At 51.0% G+C, this 21,984-nt stretch overlaps 2 protein-coding genes across 4 annotated transcripts in view; one reads left to right on the forward strand and one right to left on the reverse strand.

Moving 5' to 3' along the window:
• Positions 1-14,212, reverse strand: part of NISCH (nischarin) — a 32,764-nt gene extending 18,552 nt beyond the window's left edge. For 2 of the 3 annotated variants that reach the window (XM_064496475.1, XM_064496474.1), the window contains exons 1-6: positions 13,952-14,212; positions 11,725-11,808; positions 10,870-11,052; positions 2,642-2,690; positions 1,496-1,659; positions 1,031-1,126 (exon numbers count right to left, since the gene is read on the reverse strand). In XM_064496475.1, coding sequence (XP_064352545.1) covers positions 1,031-1,126; positions 1,496-1,659; positions 2,642-2,690; positions 10,870-11,052; positions 11,725-11,808; positions 13,952-14,047 — 672 coding nt within the window. In that variant the 5' untranslated portion in view covers positions 14,048-14,212. The remainder of the gene's footprint in view (positions 1-1,030; positions 1,127-1,495; positions 1,660-2,641; positions 2,691-10,869; positions 11,053-11,724; positions 11,809-13,951) is intronic. The other variant, XM_064496476.1, reaches the window with a different exon arrangement.
• Positions 14,213-16,125: 1,913 nt separating this feature from the next.
• TNNC1 (troponin C1, slow skeletal and cardiac type) lies at positions 16,126-19,071 on the forward strand. The gene is made up of 6 exons (XM_031470487.2): positions 16,126-16,182; positions 17,652-17,682; positions 17,904-18,050; positions 18,334-18,448; positions 18,656-18,792; positions 18,878-19,071. Exons 1-6 carry the CDS (start codon positions 16,159-16,161, stop codon positions 18,907-18,909), a joined length of 486 nt encoding a protein of 161 aa, XP_031326347.1. The 5' UTR covers positions 16,126-16,158; the 3' UTR covers positions 18,910-19,071.
• Positions 19,072-21,984: the final 2,913 nt, after the last annotated feature.

The raw sequence follows: 21,984 nt of genomic DNA on the forward strand, positions 1-21,984 counted from the left end.
ACGCTGCTTGCGGCTTGGCAGGTGGACAGAGTGAGGGCCAGGGACACCAAGAGCTGGTGAGCGCAGGGCCTCTGCAACTTCGCTGGCCTCGGCAGACCTGCAGGAGGAGAGAGGGGTACCGGCCAAAGCACCCTCCCTCCAACCACACACCCGCAGACCCCAACCAGTGGAGCTTCAGCCTACCCAGAGACTCCTCTGACTAGCCAGTCGCCACTCGCCTGCCCTGGTCGAGGTACAAATCCCATCAAGGGAAAGGGTCCTCGAGGTCCAGAGTGCTGCAGAGTCAGACTTGGCTGAATTCAGACACCAGCTTCTCCCTCATTAGCTGTGTAATCCTGGCCAAACTTCCTTACCTCCCTCAGCCTCAGCTTCCTCAACTGTAAAATGGGAATAAAAGTGCCCATTTCACATGGCTGTTGAGAAGATTCCATCAAGGAGTGTATGTCAGACACCAGGCACAGTGCTGAACACAAAAGCCATGCTCGAGAAATCAATGCTTTAAAACATTTCTTATTATTCACTACTGAGTTCCTTCTTGTTTAAAAAAATGGTAACAAAACTGGTACTGTGAACGCAGAAGTTTAGTAGTGAGTGCTACAAAGTATTTATTCGGTATAGGCACACCAAAGCACAGAGAATCCTCCACATCCTTGGCTGTCTGCCTTGGGAGACACAGATTTGAAATTGGCTCTGCCTGACCCTCAGGATGGCTTCCTAGCACTTCAACTCGCCCAGAAGAAGCCAGTGCTGTTGCTCCATCCTGTCCAAATGCTGCAGGGGTCAGGCCACACAGACCAGCCAAGAGCAGAAGCCCCTCTTTCTCTGCCTTCAGATGGGCCTGACTTACCCAAACAGAACCTGCCACGTACTGACAAACACAAAAGCAACCGTGCCTTATGATTAAATCCTGACACACACACACCCCCCTCAACATCAGGAACACTTCCAAGACACAGATAGGATGGTCAGAAGCAAGACCATCCCCCACAGGGCTCAGCCCTGCCGGCATTCCAGGAGCCCTGGGCCTCACCTCCACCTGATGAAGAGACTTGAATATTGACAGATCGAAAGGCAGGAGCTGCTCCTGAATGTTGCTGGTCCCAAAAGGTCCTTCTGTGCCAGAAACCTGCAGCCAAATAAATGGCTTCAATTAGGGCTGCTGCAACCACTTTCCAGCCATGTTCACAGAGCAGTACTATAGCAGCTACCAAACCTCACTCGAAGCTTTGCCCAGCTATGTGAGACAGACTGGGCATGTGCCCCCAGTCATGGCTTCCACGGCCAACAAGCAGGCTCAAGTCGAGGTTTAAGGCAAGGGGACATTGGGTTGTGACTGCCCCCTAGTGCTCACAGCCAGAAGCACAGTGCCAAGATCACCAGATGCAGCCTGCCTTCCCTCAGGGCCCACACCAGTCTCCTTTACACACACTGCCAGCTGAGGAGCTGCGTGCCCACGACTGAGGAGCTCTCCAACACCAAGTTGCCCCAGCTTTACCTTAAGGTACTTAAGGCGACAGGTGAAGTCCAGGATGTGTCCCAGGTCAGTCTTGGCATCCCCACTGGCGCATGTGGGCTTTCCCTGCTGCAGCTGCTCGGTGACTGCATAGAGCTGCAGGGGCCGGATGGCAAAGACCTCGCCAGCCCCCAGGAGCTGTTCACCTGCAAAAGCCACACCCAAGGGGTGAGCACTGAGCCCCAGCTCTGTAGTGTGGCCAGGACATCGGCCCTCCTGGCCAACAATGAACAAGCACTTGGCCAGCACCCATTATGTGCACAGCATCAGGATGAAGTCATGGTCTTGAGCACCAGGAGCAGCTCCTCCTGAGCTCACTGGGCACAGGATTGACCCAGAACACATGATTACAGAGGGAAGGACATCAGGAATTTGCAGCTGGGGAGCCTCCCTGAGATGAGATGGAGTTACAGTCTGAGGCACTGGGCCAGGAGGAAGCTCATGCAGGCAGCAGTGTGGGGAATGGGCCCATACTGGAACCTCCCTGATGCAGAGACGTCTTGAGGTTAGGTGAGGCCTCAGGTGCCAGCACAGTGCAGGGCCTGAGAGCAGAGGGGGTTCTGAGCCAGACAGAATCTAGCATTTGGTCCTCGTTCTGCTCCTTTCTACCCTCAAGCAGGTAACTGGGTCTCTCATCCTCAGTGTCCTTGTCTGCACCTCCTGGGGGGAGGCAGTAAGATGCGAACACAAGGCAATACCACAAGCACTCATTACATGTTAGCTACTGCTACTGTGCTCTGGCAGCACCGAACCCACAGTCGGCTTCTGTTTGCCATCCGAACCATTTCAGGTAAGGACAAACCCAGGGCAAAAGGGCATGCCACCCACCTTCCAGAACCCCACCATAAGGCTCAGCAATAGATCCGGAGCCTGGAGTTAGCCCCCGACACAGGGAGCCAGGAGTCCTAAAGTGAAGGATGTAACTCCTCAGGCCTGCAGATCAGGTCGGTGGGCAGGCTTGGCTGTGGACCAGGTGCCGGGATTTGGGCTACCCCAGGGAGATGGGCCCTGGCTGGGACTCACTTGGCAAAGAGCAACTGATGGGACTTGCGTGCCACCCTGGGCCCCCGGCCACCTAACAGGCCCAGGCAACTTGCACCCGGTATTTCAAGGACCCCAGACATATACCTTTTTCAAAGAGCTCCTCAGCCAGTGCTGCAGTGATGCCATTAATCTCCTGCAGAGAAAACAAAACCCAGTCAGAAAGTCCACCTGCCCTCCAGTCACCGGACTTGCCCATATCCTGCTATCTACTCCTCTGCTGGTGCGATGCCAACTCTCCAGAAAGCGCAACAAAATGGAGAGAACAAACCTAAAATGAATCAAAGTGCTCAGAAAAGGAAACATTTCCAGTTACATGGACTTTTGAAATGACTCCTCAAAAGGAGAATGGGACAAACGAATGCTGCAACTCCAAGCCACTTGGGCACTAGCTGAGAACTCCAGGTCCAGGAGGCCTGCAAAGCTTGGCCATGTCAAGGGCTGGCCGGGAAGCCAGCAGCTCCCCAAACTGGCCCTGGGAGATTCCCAGGAGGCTGTGGTAGAGAGACAGTCCCGTTCCTTCTGGCAAAGAGGCTCTCGTCACCCTGGCGAGAAAAAGGGCCTCCCATGCCAGGCGTGGGGGCGTGGGTCCACAGTTCAGCTACTTGGGAGGCTGAGACGGGGGGAGGAAAAGGCCCCCCAGAGACAACCCTCCCTGAGAGCGACCACTTCCACTGACACTCACGCCCCAAAGTGTCTCAGGTTGGAGCAGCACCATCCTCTGTGCTCATCCCTTGAAGCCCTGCAGCAGTACCACCCGGCCCAGGGTCACGTTAAAGAGGCGGGAAGATTTCCTTTCAGAGTGAGGGGGTGCAGGTGGTATGACAAGGACCAGCCTGCAGTTACATTAACAGCTAGCGCACTGGGGTCTTAATTTGTGCCCCGCGGAACAGCTCACTCCATCCTCCCAACTCCCTAGGCCAGGAAACCATTACTCTGAATTCTGTTTCACAGGTGAGCAAACTGAGGTAGAGAGGTACTGTCCTCCTCCCTGTGACAGGGCTAGAAACTAGCGAAGCCACACTCCCAAGCACTTGGCCTTGAAGCCTCTCTGTACACAACCGATTGCCTCAGTACTTCTATGGTGTAACCGTGGGGCTGGCAGGGCCCCCGCGCCCTCAGCCCCACATCCTGCAGGTAAGGATTTAAACTAACAGATGGCAGCCGACAGGACATTTCGTAAACAGGTCCAGATGGAGACTGCACCATTGCCTTTGTAATTCACAGGAACACCTCTGCCACCAGGGCACACAATTCACATGTCCACGAGCCTGGAAAGGCACCCAGCTGCAGGAGACAGGGTGTCCTCTTCCTGTGTTTCTCTGTTGTTTGTCTCTTCCCTACCTCTTATACATAATGGATATTTTAAAGGTTGTTTATATGCTGCAAACACTTTCTCCCTGTCTGTGCACGCTTTTCACCGGTGTTCACAGTGATTCTGACAGAGAGGTTTGTCAAGTTTATGTTGTTTAACCGCTGATTCTTTTCTATTGTGACTTCTGGGACCTCTCCCTCCAACCCAAGATTGTAAGACATTCCCCTAATTTCTTCTTTTAGTACTTCAAAGTATCTATATTATTAAGGAAAAAAAAGGTGTTTCTTTCATCAGTTTATACATAGTAAGAGAATAACTACCCCCTTCCTCTCACAAACAAAAAGCTAAAGGGAGAAAAATAAGCAAACACAGCTCCAGCGTTAAGGGGCTCAAGAGTCCGGCAAGACTTAGGGTCAGATGTCAAAGGGCCACCAGAGGGACAAAGCAGGATCTGAGCAGGAGAGGATCCCATTAGCGAGGAGAGGCCTTCAAGTTCAACTTCAGTCTCTTGCAACAATGTAAATTTGCTTATGTTTTCCTTGGCTACTGTGAAGAACTGAAGATCAGTAAGACCTTGGAATGATCTGAACGCTTGTTTCTCTACCAAGGCTTTTAAGAACCGAGCCCTGTCTCCCCATCAGCACTGTCCCATCCTGCCTGCAGTCAGAATCGCCTGGAAACATACAGACTCCTGAGCGGCACCCAGGGGCTACGGATCTGCCCCCACCTCAATCCCCAGCCTTTCTGGCCCCGTGTCATTGACACTGGGGCTCCTAGAAGGTCTCACGTGGGAAAAGGGCTCCCTGCCCACCATCAGTACCCAACAACCCTCACCCTCAAAGTTACACTCCTTCGGGCAGCTGGCGTCAATACGAAGGAGATAGGGCTGGAATTTCCGGAAGACACAGAAAGCTGAGAGACAGTGACAGCCAAGGACTCAGGCTAAGCAGAGCACATGTTCTCACTTCCCAGCAATCTAAATCTAATTTAAACTACGTAACAATTTCTTTCCTGCCTCTTGGGCCACAGGAAGTCCGCCCCCCTGCAACACTATCTACTTAGTTTCCCAGGCTGAACTCTTAATCAGAGGGGAATAAAGAAATGCCTCAGCACCCAAATCCAGAGTACTGCTTCCTCAGTGCTCCTGCTCCTGCTGAACTGTGGCCATGTGTGCAAAGGTAGGCAGAGTCAGGATGACACGGGGCCTCAGTGGGACCCCTGTCTAAGCTGCTGCCGATTCTGCACAGAGGTCACCTATGGAGACAAACGACTCCCCACACAACCCACCCAATCTGTGCTGAAGGGACCTGAAGTGCTTCGGGGTGCCACAAATGTCTAACTGAAGTAGAAAAATATTTTAAAGACCATTTTTTATACTTCAAAAAAATTTTTCAATTAAAAAAATTAGCTATGCTTAAAAACTATAACACCCACCCCCAAATGCGTTACAGACCAATCAGCCACTGCAAGGATCACGAGTAGGTGTGCAGCCTTGGGCAGTGGTGGGGCTGCACGCAGACACGCCATGGCCTGGTAAGGCCATGGCTCAGCAACTAATGTTCCGACTGAGCACGTCTGTGCGCACGGAACCCCACAACCAGGTGCACCCTGCAGCCCAGGAGCCTACTCAGCGAATAACCCCAGGCCAGCCTGATGCTTCTGCCTGGCACATGCTCAAGCACAGAATACATTAACAAGGAACTCAACTACACATCACTGGGTGATTTATACACACATATGCAAGCGTGTGTGCTAAGGGCTGGGGGTCTTTTCTTAACATTTATCTCAGGCCTGTGATGAGGCATTCTGGCGGAAGTCAGATACATAATGTGTGTGAGAACTTCTGTACAGAAAAAAATCCCCACTGAAAGATTCAAGCCTAAACTTGGACTGAAGAGAGATCCAAAATTTTAAGTTGCAAAGGAATCTGTTATCACTTACAGCCTCCTTACTCTGCAGCTAAGACAAATGACAGATGCAGGTGCTAAGGCTGCCATTAAGATGGTGACAGTTCTATGGTAATAGTTGTACTGTACCTCCTGATTTGAAATTTCAAAAAATGCCTTTTTTCTAGCCAACTAGTTTTAAAATAAGAAAATGATACAAATGCCCCAGGTGATAAGAAGTGAGCGCTTTTCTGGACTGGGCTGACTAGGACAGCTGGTACTGGCTGGGACCTGGTGAGCCCCTGGTCACTCTTCTAAGCCCCTCCCCTACACTGCACGGTCTCCTCAAGGGCCCTGGGTCATCTCTCTCCAGTTCTTAAGAGGAATGGGACACAGGTTAAATGACTGACCTGGAATAAACTGTTAGAAAGCAGCAGGGCTGGGAGACAAACTTGGCTCTGCCTGTCTTTCAAGTCCACTGTTAGACATCCTGACCCAAAGCGGCGTGCTAGAATTCTCCATCAGATTCCACTTCACTGAATTTGAACACCTCTGCTCTAGAGGTTCTGGGATGAGGTCTGTCCCTGAGCGGGCAGGAGTACCAGGGCACAACGATCTGGAGGGAGACAGCACAGCAGCAGGCCGGGCAGAGGTGTGCCCTCTCACTGCAACACAGGGCTGCACAGGCCTGGGACACCCCAGTGCTGCTGGCTGGGGAGAGAAGCAGTGCTTCCTTGCCATTAAAATCCACACTGCCGAAGAATGAAACTGGACCCCAGTCTCACACCATATACAAAAATTCACTCAAAAGGGATAAAAGGACCTCAATGTAAGAGCTAGAACTATACAAACTCTTAGAAGAGAAACACAGTTGTAAATCTCTGTGACCTTGGATTAGGCAATGGTTTCTTGGATATGACACCAAAAACACAAGCAACCAAAAGAAAAAAATAGATAAACTTCATCAAGATCTAAAATTTTTGTGTTTCTAAGAACAGTATTAGGAAAATGAAGACAACCCACATATCTTACTTCTGATAAGGGTCTAATATCCAGAGTATATGAAGAATTCCTACAACTCAACAAAAAAAATTAACCTAATTTCTTGAAGTGCAAAGGATCTGAATACATTTCTCCAAAGAGGATATGCAAATATCCAATAAGCATTTGAAAAGCAGCTCAGTATTAGTAGTCATTAGCCAAATGCAAATTAAAACCACACTGAAACAGACACTTTTTGCCCACCAGGATGGCTACCAAAAAAGTGGGCAGTAACAAGTGTTGGCAAAGATGTGGGGAAATGAGAACCTACCTATTGCTGGTGGGAATGTAAAGTGCTGACACTATGGGAAAAAATGTGGCAATTCTTCAAGCTAAACAGATTTACCACGTAACCCAGCAATTCCATTCCTAGTATACACCCAACAGAAATGAAAATATAGGTCCACACCAAAACTCATATATGAATGTTCACAGCAGCAGCATTCATAAAAGCCAAAAAGTGGAAACAAATGTCCACCCACTAATAAACGGATAAACAAAAGGTGGTATATGGTAAAAATACAGCATTACTCAGCCACAGGATTGAAGTACTTATTTATGCTACAATGTGAATGGACACTGAAAACACTACGCTAAGTCAAAGAAGCCAGTCACAAAAGGTCACATGTTGTATGATCCCATTATTTATGAAATGTCCAGAATAACACAAATCCATGAAGATGGAAAGCACATCAGCGATTGCTGACGGGTATACAGTTCCTTTCTGAGGTGATGGATGTTCTGGAATTAGATGGTGGTGGTGGATGCACAGCTCTGTTAATACACTAAAAACCAGAGACATACACACTTTAAATGAATGAATTTTACGGTATGTGAATTACACCTCATTTTTTAAAAAAAATCCACACCTCAGCCAAACAGGGTTCCCTGGGTCCACCCTGTTCAAAGTCAGTCCCACAAGACGTGGAGTGTGTTGGGAACCGTTTCAGAGAAGACACTGATGGGGCATAGGTTACCAGAAACACTCCCTAAGGGCTCCCAGCCTGTAAAAAAGGCTGACAAACCTTCTGGGGTCCTGTCTGTTGAAATTCACCTGAAGATCAAGCATAGTGATTCTCATTCAGGTACAGTGTGCCCCCAGGTGGATATGTGGCCGTGCGTGCAAACATTTTTGGTTGTTACAACTTAGTAGCGGGTGTGAGGGAGGGTGCTCCTGGCATCTAGTGAGTAGAGGCCAGACATGCTGCTTAATAATGTACAGGATAAAATTCCCACAACAATCGTCCAGCCCAAGATGTCAATAGTGCCACAGCCGAGAAACCCTAATTTACCTGAATGATGGGTCAATCACTTTTTTTAAAACATTAGATTTATATAACCCAGGAGCCCTCCTGATAACAGTAATTTCAAAGATGTCCAAACTGCTCCAAGCAGTAGAGCATGCCTCAGATCAGAACCACAGGTGTAGGGCAGGCAGCAGGCCTAGCTCAGGCAAACCTATCTCAAAAGAGCAGTCCAGGCCTTCCCATGCTCAGAGCAAACCTGAGGTAGCCAGGAGACCTCCTCCAAGGACCAGGTCTTAAGCAAGGCTTACAAAGGGCTGCCCATCAAGTTTTACCCTTAAATAGCTAATCAAAGCTTTCTGAAAGTACAGCGTTTCTTAAAATATTAACCAGTTAAGTTTATCTAGAAGACTCACATAAGGAAAGAAAATGTAAAAAAAAAAAAAAAAAAAAAGTCTACAACAGGAAACCACTGCTAACCACATACACTGCTGGTATATGCCAAATGAAATCCAAAGCTATATATATATTCCGACATACATACGTGTATATATATATATCTCCCATCTGTAAATGCCACCCTTTCCCCACACAGCTTCTCCAAGCCGAGGGGCCCACTGCTAGTGCTATCACCAGACTTCTATGCTCTAACACTTCAAGAAAGGTTCAGCTGTCTTACTCAGAAAATACCTCAATAGTTATTTTTTTAAACAAGTTTGGGCCATTAAGACCACAACCCTTCCTAAAAGGTGAGCCTGAAAAGCGAGTGGGTTTTTTCCTATCTTCATCACATAAAGGGAAAACAACTGAATGTAAATTACCCAAAAATCTACCACCCAAAGACAACTACTTCTAGTATTTTGATGTACAACCTTCTAGAATTTTCGTAGGTAAACCTATTCACACAACAGTCCAGAAGGGAGTTGCAAGATATACTTTAAAATGATGAAAGGGAAAAACCTACAACCAAGAAAACTCTATATAGCAACGCTCTCGCTAAGACAAGAAAACTCTATATAGCAACGCTCTCGCTAAGATTTGATGGAGAAATCAAAAGCTTCACAGATAAACAAAAGCTACAAGAATTTAGCACCACCAAACCAGCTTTACAACAAATGTTAAAGGAACTTCTCTCGTCACCAAACCATAAGAGAACAAAAAGAACAAAACAAACAAACAAAAGACCTACAAAAGACTGCTTTGGCAGTTCAGGGTCTTTTATGGTTCCATATAAATTTTGGAATTGTTTGTCCTGGTTCTGTGAAAAATGTTGTGCGTACTTTGGCAGGGGCTGCACTGGATCTGTAGATTGCTTTGGGTAGTACAGTCATTTTGATAATGTTGATTCTTCCAATCCAAGAGCACAAGATGTATTTTCATTTCCTTGTATCATCTTCAATTTCCTTCATCAATATTTTAGTTTTCAGAGTATAGGTAACCTCCTTGGTTAAGTTTATTTCTAGGTATTTTGTTGTTTTTGATGCAGTGAAAATGTTTGTGCCAGTTATAAAATTCTGGTTTTTGAAGTAGAAAAAGAAGTGAATGAAGGGCTGCAAATGGCAAAATATCCTTCTTTCTAATGAGTGAGTTGTATTCCATTACATATATATGCTCCATCTTCTTTATCCATTCACCTACTGATGTGCACTCCAAGATGCTTCCGTATCTTGGCAATTATAATGTTGCTGTTAATAAAGGGATGTATGTATCTTTTTGAATTCTTATTTTGTTTGGCTTTATTCCTTTGATAACTATGTAAGTTTAAAAAGCTAAAGTTCTAAATGTTCTTAGAAACAATGAACAGTATGTATATGTAAATTTTAAAAAATACGGGCAGTATATTGTGTATATGCATTTACATGCAATATATTGTGTATGTGCAGTCAAATTGTAACAATTCTACCTAATAAAACTGAAAAATTTAAAAAAAGGAAGGTGAAAAAAAGTCTATTCACACAAACTTTTTAATAAAATTTTCTGGCCTGCTCTTTTCATACAGAAATATACTAGTTTTCCTACATCCAACAAATCCACTACACCACTATTTTCCCAGCAGCATAATATCCAAGTACACGGCTGCACCCTTTGTTTTTTCTTTTAAGTCACCTCCTGTTAGGCTTTTGATTATCTTCAGTATCTCATTATAATCCTGGGCTGACTACCTTTGTACCTATATCCTTTCCTCAGCTGCCCAATTTTTTCCTTTAGAATAAATTCTCAGAAATGGAATTGGCTTTTTAACGTTTTGGTTTCACACTGCCAAACTTCCCTCCTTGAAGTGTGACAACTCATCCTGTCACCAGCAGCCCATGAAAGTTGCTCCCCCATCCAGAAGGGAGTTCAGAGCTGCTCAGAGACATACACTTCCCTCGGAGGAAGCCATCTACCCTCACTCAGCACCTGGACTCCGACAATGACCTAAGATGGCAGCATTCTGCCAACACAGATCGATCTCTGAATTAGTCTTGAGCCAGGAACCAACAACTCAACAACAGTCTCTGTCAGGCGTCAGCTGTTTCTAATCTAACACCATCCATTTGGATGGAAACCTAGCTCAGACACCCGCAGGCTGCTTTTGCTAAATAAAATGCCTATGGTGGAGAAAAACCTCTCTGTGGCCACAGCCAGTCAGTCTAATTTAACACAAATCTGTCGATGACTGTGCCGCTGTCCATACCCAACCCCCTAAGTGATGTTCCTCCATCTTCTAACCTCAGGGTTGAACTCCAGCCCACCTCTCCTCAAAACTGAGGTCTATAAGAGTTTGCTGCCTGGAGGTCTGGTGGCTATGGGCTTGCAGGCGAAGGACAAAACCCAAGAGGTACTTACATAGAAGTGAAAATGCAAGAAATGAGCCAGCACTCTGGGGGCCACATCAGGGAAGGTGGCCAAGAGTGTCTGGAGGTAGACTTCCAGGTCCTTCTCCCTCTTTTCCACCAAGCTCCTGGAGTTCTTCCCAATTATCTTTTTGGGAGGAAGCAGACTCTTATCAATCTTCCTCTCGGCAACGAGCTGTAAGAAACATAAGCATGTGAACCACAGACCAAGAGGTTCTACAGCTGTGCAAGGCCAAGGCAAGCAGCCTGGAGGCAAGTACCCCTCTTGGCAGTAGTGACAAGATTAGTTATCAAACGAGTACACCTGGAATCTCCAATTCAATTAGCACTAGAAATAGCAATTCAATTCTAGATGAGGAGCTCCACCTGGAGACATTCAACAAAATACCCTAAATCGAGGCCCCTAAAATCACCATCTTCTCCAAACCAGGATGAAACCCAATCAGGGCGGTGGCCTATCTTTAAAACACTCTCATGCTGCAAATAACCCAGACAAAGGTAACTCTCGCCAAAAGCAAAGAAAGAAATGGAATCACACCCAAATGTTAAAGCATCGGTATAGTCAGGTGCATCAAGTTCAAACCTGTTCCCTCCTCAGCAAACGGTCCCAGCATCTCACATCCAAGCTAAGACTGGCAACTTCAAAACCAAAGTTCAAATATGCTCCTTGTACACTGTCTCACGCTAAGGTTGAACTCCCAGGATCCACAGTCTTCTTGCCAGTTACATTAATAAAACCTTATTAGTGTAACTGGCATAGAGCCTATTTTGCCCTAAAACCAATGCATGGCATAATGGGAACTTGGTCTAAAATCCCCCTAGCCCTGAGACAGCTATCAAGGGTTACCTTTTCATGTAGATCATGGAAATCGCTGTAGCGGTGCTTGACTGTCCACTCATGGCTGCCATCAGTGACCTGGATGATGTAAACCTAAAAGAGAAAATCGACAGCCCTTGCCGGCCAGCAACAAGGAAAGCCCCACCCTACCCTCAAGGATAGCTGCAGAACACCCAGGCCCTCCCAATCCCCAGGCCAAAGTTAAGCTGCTCTTGCCCACCAGCCTCTGCACCTGACCCTTACTGAGCAGCAGGACCCCCTCTCCACTTCCTCCACAGCCCTAGCACTGGATCTGGCAGGCACATGGGACAAATCTATGGCTCTATCCAACAGTGAGGATCAGAAAAGGTGGCTATCACAGCAAGAATCTTCAGTTGTTTCACTCCAGCCTTCATGTAATTTAAAGCCCAATCCAACCCGAGCTGCAGGCAAGGAAGGCCATTCCTTCTAAAGAAGGCAAAACAGGGTCAGGTTTGGTAGGACCAGCTTCTCTAATGTAACTTTTTCCTAGGTGCCCTGACTATATCCTGGAAGCAAGTCCTTTTCCAATGCTTTCAGCTGGTTCCCGGCTGTGATTCCTGCTGCTGAGCCAGGAGTCAAGGCACTAGGAAGCTGATGGGAGGCAGTGATAGACAAGCCCTAACAGAAGGGAACAGGCCTTGGAGTCAAGGAAGACCTGGGTTCAAAACCTGATTCTGCCATTTCCTGGCTATGGTTTATGTATGTCACTTACATAAGTGACTGGGAGCCTAAGTTCTCACTGAGCCTTAGCTCCTCCATCTTAAAATCTGGTAGGTTTAAGATCAAATAAATGCACGCATAGTACTTTGTACGGGGCCTTACATGTAGAAAATGTTCAATCAAAGGTAGATGTGTTAATAATATTCAACTCAGTGTAACCAGACACAAGACGGGCTGGATCATCACCTCCCCCACACCCATTCAGAGAAGGGGATCAGCCCTGCAGAACAAAGAGAGCTTTTTGGAGCTGACCCCCTAAGCTGAATGCAGTGCAGGGGTGACAGCCATCCAGCCATCAGCTCAGAGACCTCGACCCTCACCTGGTGAGGCCCCCTCTGCTAGTGCCCCGCCCCTCTCTGCAGCACGCAGGGAAGGGGAGGAGAAAATAATCAGCTCAGCTGAAGCCTGGTTGAAGGAGCAGCCATTTCCCCAGGGCCAGCCTGTTGCTCCAGGATCCGCCCCCAGCCCCTCTTCCCAGCCTTGCAGCTTCCCTCCTCCTCCTCCGGCCCAGGAAATAAGAAAAAGCCAGAGGAATGACCCTCAGGAGGAGGGTAAGGATGAGGGCCAAGGGCTGGGCCAAAGCCCCCCACCACTCCTCACCCTCCGGGAACAAAGGACAGGAGGCGGGAGGTGCTGAGGATGCCCCTACCCCAGGGCCAGTCCCTGCCAGACAGCCTATCAGGCCCATAGGCCTGGTGTTCAACCCCATTCAGAACCAGAGGAGCCTCTAACTCCATAACAATCTGGAACTTACCCCCTTTTCTCTTCTTTATCTCCCCCATAGCTTTGAAGTGTGCGTGGGCAGACTGCTGCCCCAACTCACCCCCACAGCCCAAAGCGAGGAAGACCCCTAAGGTTCCTGGGTCTTGGACTTTCAGCCCTAAGGGACTGCCTCAATTCCCGGTTCTTATCTCTGAGCTCCCCCATTCTTATCTGATCCCCAGAGCATTCCGGGCCCCAGATCCCCCGTTCCCTTACAGAGCAAATTTCAATTGCAACCTCAGCTCCCCCCTCCCCAATCAAGGCCCCGCCCCCTCTCCTTTTTGACCTGCAGAGGCCTGACCCTTTCTCCTGATTCCATCCAGGAGACCCTCCCCCCCCTTAATCCCCTCTTCCCGGACCCCCTGTCATGTCCTCCCAGGCCGACACCCTTCCATGGCTAGAGAATCAAGAGGGGCCTCCCCCTCATCTAGACTCCCGTCGTCCGCAGACCCTCTTTATCCCCTGACCCTCCCCAACCCTAGGCTTTTTCTAAACGCGTACCCTTCCCAAGCCCCTTCCCTGGGCCCCAACCACGACCCTCTTTCCAGACCTGCGGGGCCCAGGGTCGTTCCCCAGATTCTGCTATCCCAGGCCCCCTCCTCCAAGTCGCAGCCCCTCTACCCTATCCCCTCCGGTTCCCGGGCCCAGACCCCCTCCCCAACCCCCCAACCCCCGACGCAGACTCCGCGTTCCAGCCGCCACCCAAGTTCGGGCGTCCGAGCCCCCAGCACACCGTATATGTGTCCACGAGCTCAGAGCCCACGACGCGCGCCTCCTTGGCCGGCTCGGCCTCCCGCTCGGGGCCGAAGCCGCGCGCCGCGGCCGCCATGTTCCGGGATCCGTCTCCGCCGCTGCCGCCGCCGCCGCCGCAGCCCGGCGCAGACTGGCAGCAGCAGGGGGCGGGGTCAACGTCCCATCGCCCCCCGGCTCCCACCGCCCCCCGCCCCCGCTGCGCGCCGTGCAGCCATGTTGGCCCCACCAACTCCTCGAGCCCCCGCCCCGCCCCTCGCGCGTAATTGACAGCAGCTGCGAACAACGCGCGTGCGCAGGCCGCCCGGGCCGGTCTTGCGTAATCTATACCTGCGTGGCACCACCCGCCCCACTCCTCGCAGCCTAGGGGAAACTGAGGTCCCAGGCGGGGATTGCTCTAGGCGTTGCCACTCGGTACCCGGGAAGGGTACCTCCTAGGCTGCCCGAAGCAAGTGACTTGCTTCACCCGGCCTCAGTATCCCTCTCCGGAAAAGACAGTAATCACTTTTCACCTGGCTCTTGGGCTTATTCCCTGTAGGGCACGAGAAGGTTGGAGAAGAAAGGTATGAGCTGTGCCTAAAGCCCAAGCAGGACAGAATAACTCTGGTCCAGTTCTTAACCTTCAAGACTCAGAGATCTCCTCTGTCACATGGACTCCTGCAATGCCTGGCAGGCAAGGCAAGGAGCTGCTGTGGTTATCAAGAGGGGTATCTGTATGAAGAAGGGGGTGAAGGGTTGAAGGGTGAGGTGGAAGGAAGGGAAGTGTGCGGGCCATCCAGCACAAGATGGTGTCCTAGCAGAGCTTAAAATGATGGGGGAGGAGGGTTGGGCAGCAGGAACTACAATGCTGGAAAGGGGAAGCACAGGCATAGAGAAGGAGCCCTAACCCAGGGAAAGACCCAGACCTAGAGAAGGAAAGTGGTAACCCAGCTGGAGCAGGAGTCTCACACAGATGATGTAATAGAAAAGAACAAATCTGACTCCATATTAGATCTGTTCCTTTGACTTTAACCTTGTGCTCTGTTTCTTAGGCTTAGTCTTGCTGGTTCTGCACCTTTTGTAAAATAATGTTGCCTATAGCCTGAAATAAACTGGATAGCCTATTCTAAGGCTCTGACCTTTAAGTATATTAACACTTCTCCATTCCTACAAAGGTAACAAACTGCAAATAGAAAATAACGTTTGTTTTGTTGGAGGTTAATAGGGACACCATGATCTGACCCATGTGGACAGCTGCAAGAACAAAGAATTCTTACATCCAGAAGTTTGCAGCAACACAACATACCCCCTCCCCTTTTTAGTATAAAAGGATCCTGAATTCTGACTTGGGTAAGATGATTCTCTTGGACATTAGTCTGCCATCTTCTTGGTCTGCCGGCTTTCTGAATAAAGTCGCTATTCCTTGCCCCAAAACCTTGTCTCCTGATTTACTGGCCTGTTGTGCAGTGAGCAAAACAAGTCTGGACTCAGTAATCATAAGGCATCTGTAGGTGTGTTTGTTGAATGACTAGTTGAGTGCGGTCAAGCCCAGAGCTAGTACTACTCTCTCCAGGGAGATGAAATCTTGGGCATGGCTCCTCTGGGACACCTGGCAGAAGGGCTACAGACCACTCTCTCCTAAGGTAGGTCAGTGCCTTCCTTCCCCACCAGTTCCACAGCACCATACTCTAAGCTTGGCATTGAAGGCTCCTCTTGGAAAGACCTTACACTTCTAGCCTCTCCCTGCATACTGCTGCCCCCCACTTCAGAAAGGTTTAATTTAAGGCAGGGGATGCCAAGCCAGCCAGACCTTGAGCAAGTCACGACCACTCCGGGAGACTCACCCACCTCCCTGGTTGGGTAGGAGTTGAGCTGCTGTGTGTAGGGACCTGGCCTGGGACCCACTACATTGCAGCTTCTATCTCATCCTGGGCTTATGTTTTCATTCATTCAAAAAACCTTCCTAGAGAATCCCCTGGGGGAATGGGGGACAGAGGGAAAGAGACCTGGTCCTTGCAGCCCTTCATCTGCTCCTTGCCCTGGGCAGAGGACACAGGGATTCAGGCCAGTGTGAGATCACCAGAGCTGGGGGAGGGAGTGGAGGATACTGCAGACAGGGGTGGGCTGGGCGGGGAATGTGGCGGGGCAGGGCTATTTAAGCCCAGGGCCGCTGGCAACCCCAGCAGCCTGACTGCCCTGTGAGCCGCCAGTATGGATGACATCTACAAGGCTGCGGTGAGGGCTGGGCTGGGGCTGGGCTGGGGCAGGGCTGGGGTGGGTGGGTCCATGGGGGGCTCATTCAGCTCAGGATGGGAGGCAAGCTCAACCCAAAGAAGTGATGGGGACCCCAGGTACTTACAGCCCAGGCCCTCAAGGGGATGGTGGGTCTAGAGTTCGGGGGTGCGGGAGGGGTGAGGAGTTTAGGGTTTGGAAGGAACTGTCAGGGTAGGTGGAGAAGGACATCATAGCTTTAGCATTGAGTCTGCCCCTGTCTCCAAACACCGCTGTAGTCCGAGTCACTGTCTCTCAGCCACATCTCTGCATTTGAGTCTCTAGTCTCTGGACCTTTGCCTTTCCCAGTCTCTTTCTGTCTCTTTGTTCCTCCCAAATTCTCCCTCTGAGGCTCTGTTGCTGTTTCCCTGTCCCCATCCCCCATTCCTGCCCCTTGTATTCTGTTTCTCACATGCCCCCTTTGCTAGCTGAAGATGCTGTGGAGGGCGGGCCGGGGTTATGAGGAGGGGATTGCAGAGCTGGTATCCTGAGCTGGAGAAGCGGCTTTGAAGTTTGAGGGAGGCAGGGAGGGACCAGGAGGGAGAGCTGGTAAGAAGGAACAGAGAACTGGGGCCCCAGCTCCCAACTGGCCTAGCAGGCTCAGGGCTCAGTGGCTTAGCCAGGGGTACAGGCTGGAGGGGCCACTAAGGGGCTTCAGATGATATTTCATCATGAGAAGGAGGTATTGTGGACCTCCCCCCACCACAGAGACAAGGACATCTGACATAGACAGCTGTCCCCAAGGGAACCCCTCCCTCAGCCCCAGAAAGTATGTCCCCACCCCTGGGCAGGGAGGGGCTAAAGCTGGTTCTGGGGGCCCCCCTGCCTATCTTGCAGAAGTCCATGGAGCTGGGGGTGGGGGAAGCCCTCCGCCCCGTGCCCATACAAGGCCTGACAGGGCTGGGGACTAATTTTGGCTCCTGAGGCACCAGCAGGCCAGGGGGCCAGATAATGCTGCCCCACCCACTGCATGCCAGAGTCCCCAGAACAATCACCAGGTTTAACTTTGTCCCCCGTTAAAAATAGCCCAGTGGCCACCCCGGTCAGGTTACAGTGGGTGGCTTTGCCCACCCCCACAATGGTTTTATTGTCCCAACCTGAGGGACAGCTGTCTCTCAGGCCACTCAGCTTGGGCTTCAGCAGGGGGGCTGAAAGGGCATTGAGTGGTCACTAACTATTGTCACTCAGGGTCACCTTGGTCCTGGAAGGGGTACCCACCTGTCACCCTGGCCCTGAGCCCTGCCTCAGTGAGGCCAGCAGGGTCATCTCAGGGCTTTGGGGGCAGGGAGAGAGAACGAGGCCTCTGCTCTGTGACCTGGGAATGGCCTACCTCTTCTTGGCTTCAGTCTTCCCACCTATGGAATGGGTTAGTTTCCTCAACAGCAGCTAAGGCCTGACTGAGCCTGAGTCCTGAGACCTCTTTTTCTCTCCAGGTAGAGCAGCTGACAGAAGAGCAGAAAAATGGTGAGTACCTGAATATGCATGTGCAGGAACAGCAGGGTGGGGCTTGGGGAGCATGAAGACCCCAGGCTGGAGATCAGAGGCTGAGGTCCCCCTCCACGTGACCTCATAGGTCTCGGAGGGAAGTTGGTAGGTTAGCAGGTAGCCCAGGTGAACTGGCCTTCTGGGTTCCTGGCTGCTGAGCCCCTGCCGCTTTGTTCCCCTTCCTCCCCTATCGGACACAGAGTTCAAGGCAGCCTTTGACATCTTTGTGCTGGGCGCCGAGGATGGCTGCATCAGCACCAAGGAGCTGGGCAAAGTGATGAGGATGCTGGGCCAGAACCCCACACCTGAGGAGCTGCAGGAGATGATTGATGAGGTGGATGAAGATGGTGAGCCCCTTTGCACCCCCCACCAACCCCGACCCAAGACCCATAGCACCCCCAGCTCACTGGGAACCTGAATCCCAGCTCTGCCACTTGTTACTCTGTGCACTTAAAGAAGCTGTTTAGTCTGTCTGAGCCTTGGCTGCCTCATCTATAAAATGGGCACAAGGACCACACTTGCCTCTCAGAGTTGGCATAAAGATGCAGTGAGAACACTGGGGTCTGGCGTCAAGGGCAGTGCCAGCCATTCTGACCATCCCTCTCGAATGGTTGTGCCACCCACCCCCAGGCAGCGGCACAGTAGACTTCGATGAGTTCTTGGTCATGATGGTTCGGTGCATGAAGGATGACAGCAAAGGAAAGTCTGAGGAGGAGCTTTCTGACCTCTTCCGCATGTTTGACAAGTGAGTGTGACCCTTGACCTCTGACCCCCACTCTAGCAGAGATGGGGAGAGGGGGATAGTCTTGTGCCCTTCAGGCCTCAGTAAGGGAGTAGGCTGCCCCATCTCCCAGTGGCCCTTCCCTGCCCCCCCGGGGTCATGGTGGGGCTGCCTTTTCCTATCCATCCCCACAAACTGTGGGCTCTGAGACCCTCCTCACCCACTTGGCAGAAACGCTGATGGCTACATCGACTTGGAGGAGCTGAAGATAATGCTTCAAGCTACTGGTGAGACCATCACAGAGGACGACATTGAGGAGCTCATGAAGGACGGTGACAAGAACAACGACGGCCGCATTGACTATGATGGTGAGTGGGGGTGGCGCTGGATCCCCTGCTGCCCACGCCCTGCCCAGCCCCCACCACTGACCTCCGTCTGCCCCTCTCTCCACAGAGTTCCTGGAGTTCATGAAGGGGGTGGAGTAGACACTGATCTACGCCCAGAGCTGCCTGTGCCACCTTCCAACTCCAGCTGGGCCCCGGGGTGGGGGTAGGAGCCCGGGGTCCCCAGGGTGTGAACTTGGGCCCTCCCTGACTACCTCTCCCAGCCCTGTCCTGGGGAATGCAAATAAAGCCCTGCTCCCTGGAGGCCTAGTGTCTGGCTTTCATTCCCGACTTTTCTGCAGGGTTCACGCCAGCTCATGCTCTCACCATCCTGCCTTCTGCAGGAGGGGTTAGATTAGATCAGAGACCACCACGCTCCATACCCTACTGGCTCCTCTCCGTAACTGCTGGTACCCAGGGCTCATCTCCAGTAATTCCATGTCCGGACTCTGCAGTGGCCCAAGAATCTGCATTTCACAGGCTCCTGGGGGCCATGGCTTTAGTCAGCCAGTTGGCAGCTGAAGGGTCCTGTACTTGGAGAGAGCAGTCATTGCAGCACTGGGCTAGGCCTGGATGCCACTTGGCACAGCAGGCCCAGCCGCTTCTCAGTTCTGGCTGGGGAGAAGCAGGGCACTGCAGGGGCCCAGCAGGCCTGCAGCTCCTATCTTTCTGCCCACTCACTTGGGTTTCCTGCTGGCAACATCGATTCCCAGGGACCAAGGGGCATATCGTCTACTCTACCTCCCCTTGCCCATTTGACAGGTAAGTACCCTAGGGTCCAGAGGCTTGGGGGCCTGTCAAGGTCACCAGTGAGTCTGGGGGAGAGCAGGGCCACCTGGCTCCCAGCCGAGGATTCTGTCTGATGGAATAGGTCCACATGGGCATAATTTCCAGTTCTCATGAACCTCAGCAGCTCCAGCAACCCACTCTCCCTCCCTGACAGGGAATGGAGGCACAGGGCCTGGTGGCTCTCAGCTTAGTCGGGTTAGTCGGCTCTCAGCTTAATCAGGCCAGAGCTACAGCCAGAACAGTGAAATTGGCTTTGGGGAGGTGGGGGGCTGCAAGGAAGTGGAGGTGTCAGCAGTGGTGCTTGTAAGAGGGACAGCTGCCACTGTGCCTAGGCTCCAGCCCGAATGTCAACAGCTGTCCCTGCTCCACTCAGCCACTCCACAGCTTCCCCACCTGTGCACCAGCCTTGGCATCCCCCAGACAGGCCCAGCATTCCAGAGGCAGTCTTTGAATTCTGGAGATGCCTCCAGTGGAGGCCAAAGCTGTCAGGAGCTGCCTGGTCCCTGGAGAGACCTGGGGGGAAGGTAGAAGTTCTCCTCAGGCCTGCTCTTAGGAGCTGGAAAACTCAAGGACCTACATGTACACCAAGGAATGATGACATTTCATGAGAGGAGGCATGGCCACAGTGGGCACCAGCAGTGCACCATTCCAGGGTTTAGTCACAGCCTTACCATGTGTCCAGCACTGGCTGGATGCTGGGACCCTTCAAAAGGAGGGCAGACATTGATTTTGTAGGAAGACAACTCAGGAAGACAAAGAGGGGGATGAGTGCAGTGAGGAAACCAATGTGCTGGAAGGGGGATGGTAGTGGTGTGGTGGCCTTGAGATAGGGTGGTCTTGGAAGGCTTCCTGGAGGAGCTGGCACTGAACTGAGGCCTGAAGAACCACAGGGAACCAGCCTTGGAAGGGCATGGGGAAGATGCCCTTCTCAGCATTGGGCTGGGTGCAGAGCCCCAGCAGCTTTAGGATGAGAAGGCCTGGTGGCGCTCAGCACAGTGGAGCGAGACGGGTGGATTCAGGGCTTGTTTTGGAACTAGAATTGACAGACCTCACTGAAGGATTGAATGTAGCAAGTCAAGGATGACCTTTCATTTCAAGAATGAAACTGCCATTTCCTGAGATATGGAAGCCTGAGGGAGGCACAGGTTCTTGGAGTGGGGTATTGGGAAGTGGAGGTTCCTTTTTCCCTTTTGATTTCTTTTTAAAATTTCTAACTTTTCACTTTAAAATTCCAGGCTTTCAAAAAATAGTGGAAAGAAGTCCCACTTATGCTTCACACAGCTGCCCCAAACGTGAACATTTTAAATACCCACAATGATCAAACCCAGGAAATTAACACTGACACTCCACCACTAACTCATCTGCTAACCTCACGCAAATTTGTCAGTTGCTCTAAGAAGTCCTCTTCCAGGACCAGGATCCAAACAAGGATCACAAGTTGTGTCTTGTCATTCTGTCCTCTTACTCTGGATCCACGCTGGGCAAGGAGAAAGGGGGGCTCAAGGAAATGATGGCAGAATTGTGGCAGTGGGAATGCTGAGCACAGGAGGAGGCATCAGAAGAGGGATGTTCTGAACAGAGAAACTTCTGAGCTGAAGGCCACGTCCTCATTGGTGGTGACTTGGAGGATGGGTGGCTGAGGTGGGGGAGACAGTAACTGGCAGTGAGGTGGACAATGACTGGGTGAACCCAGGGCATATGGGATGATGATGGAATTGGGGGAGGAGAAGAGAGAAACCCCAAGAGTTAAACCCTTTGCGAATGAAACAGAAGGAAGACTGGGCCAGCTACAAAGAGGATACAAGGAGAGGGGTGGCTGGATGATGCCTTAAAGAAGGGGTCCACAGGTAGGGAGCCAGTGGGATTGTCCCAGTATCTCTGTTTCAGAATTATGTTGGTGGAGGAGGGACTGGGGGCATCTATTCCTTCCAGGAATGCCCACCCCAGAACTCTAGCTGGCAGAGGCTGGGCTGTGACCCTCCACATGCCTACCTGGTGGCACCTGGTGCATGACAACATTCACACAGATATACAGCCAAGGGCTGACAAGTTCCCACCAGCACATAGCACTGCACTCCCCTCCATACATAACCCAGTTGTGACTATTTTGTTGTGTTTAGTCCTCTCCATTTCTTCTGGGCTGAATTATCCTTTGCCTAGATGTGCTGCCGCCATGAAGCCTCCCTTGACTTTCCCCATCAGAAGAAATCACTGGAGCATCTCCCACTGCCCCTGCCTCTTCGTGTTATGGTTTCCTCTTTTCTGCCTGCCATCCCAAGAGGCTGTGGTTTCTGCTGGGTGGCCGGATTGTCCATCACAGGGCCTGTTGCAGCAGGCAGCTTTAGGACCTCCTGCAATTCCTACTTTGTCCATTAGATGGCACAAGAT

The sequence above is a fragment of the Camelus dromedarius genome, chromosome 17 (assembly GCF_036321535.1).
Source record: "Camelus dromedarius isolate mCamDro1 chromosome 17, mCamDro1.pat, whole genome shotgun sequence".
Taxonomy (NCBI): domain Eukaryota; kingdom Metazoa; phylum Chordata; class Mammalia; order Artiodactyla; family Camelidae; genus Camelus; species Camelus dromedarius.

What these genes read in the sequence shown, in the direction of transcription:
- TNNC1 (XM_031470487.2), top strand. Translation starts at nt 16,159, where the DNA reads ATGGATGACATCTACAAGGCTGCG. An exon ending in CTCTTCCGCATGTTTGACAA is followed by an intron (nt 18,449 to 18,655) that starts GTGAGTGTGACC and finishes CCCACTTGGCAG; the next exon opens with AAACGCTGATGGCTACATCG. An exon ending in CGGCCGCATTGACTATGATG is followed by an intron (nt 18,793 to 18,877) that starts GTGAGTGGGGGT and finishes CTCTCTCCACAG; the next exon opens with AGTTCCTGGAGTTCATGAAG.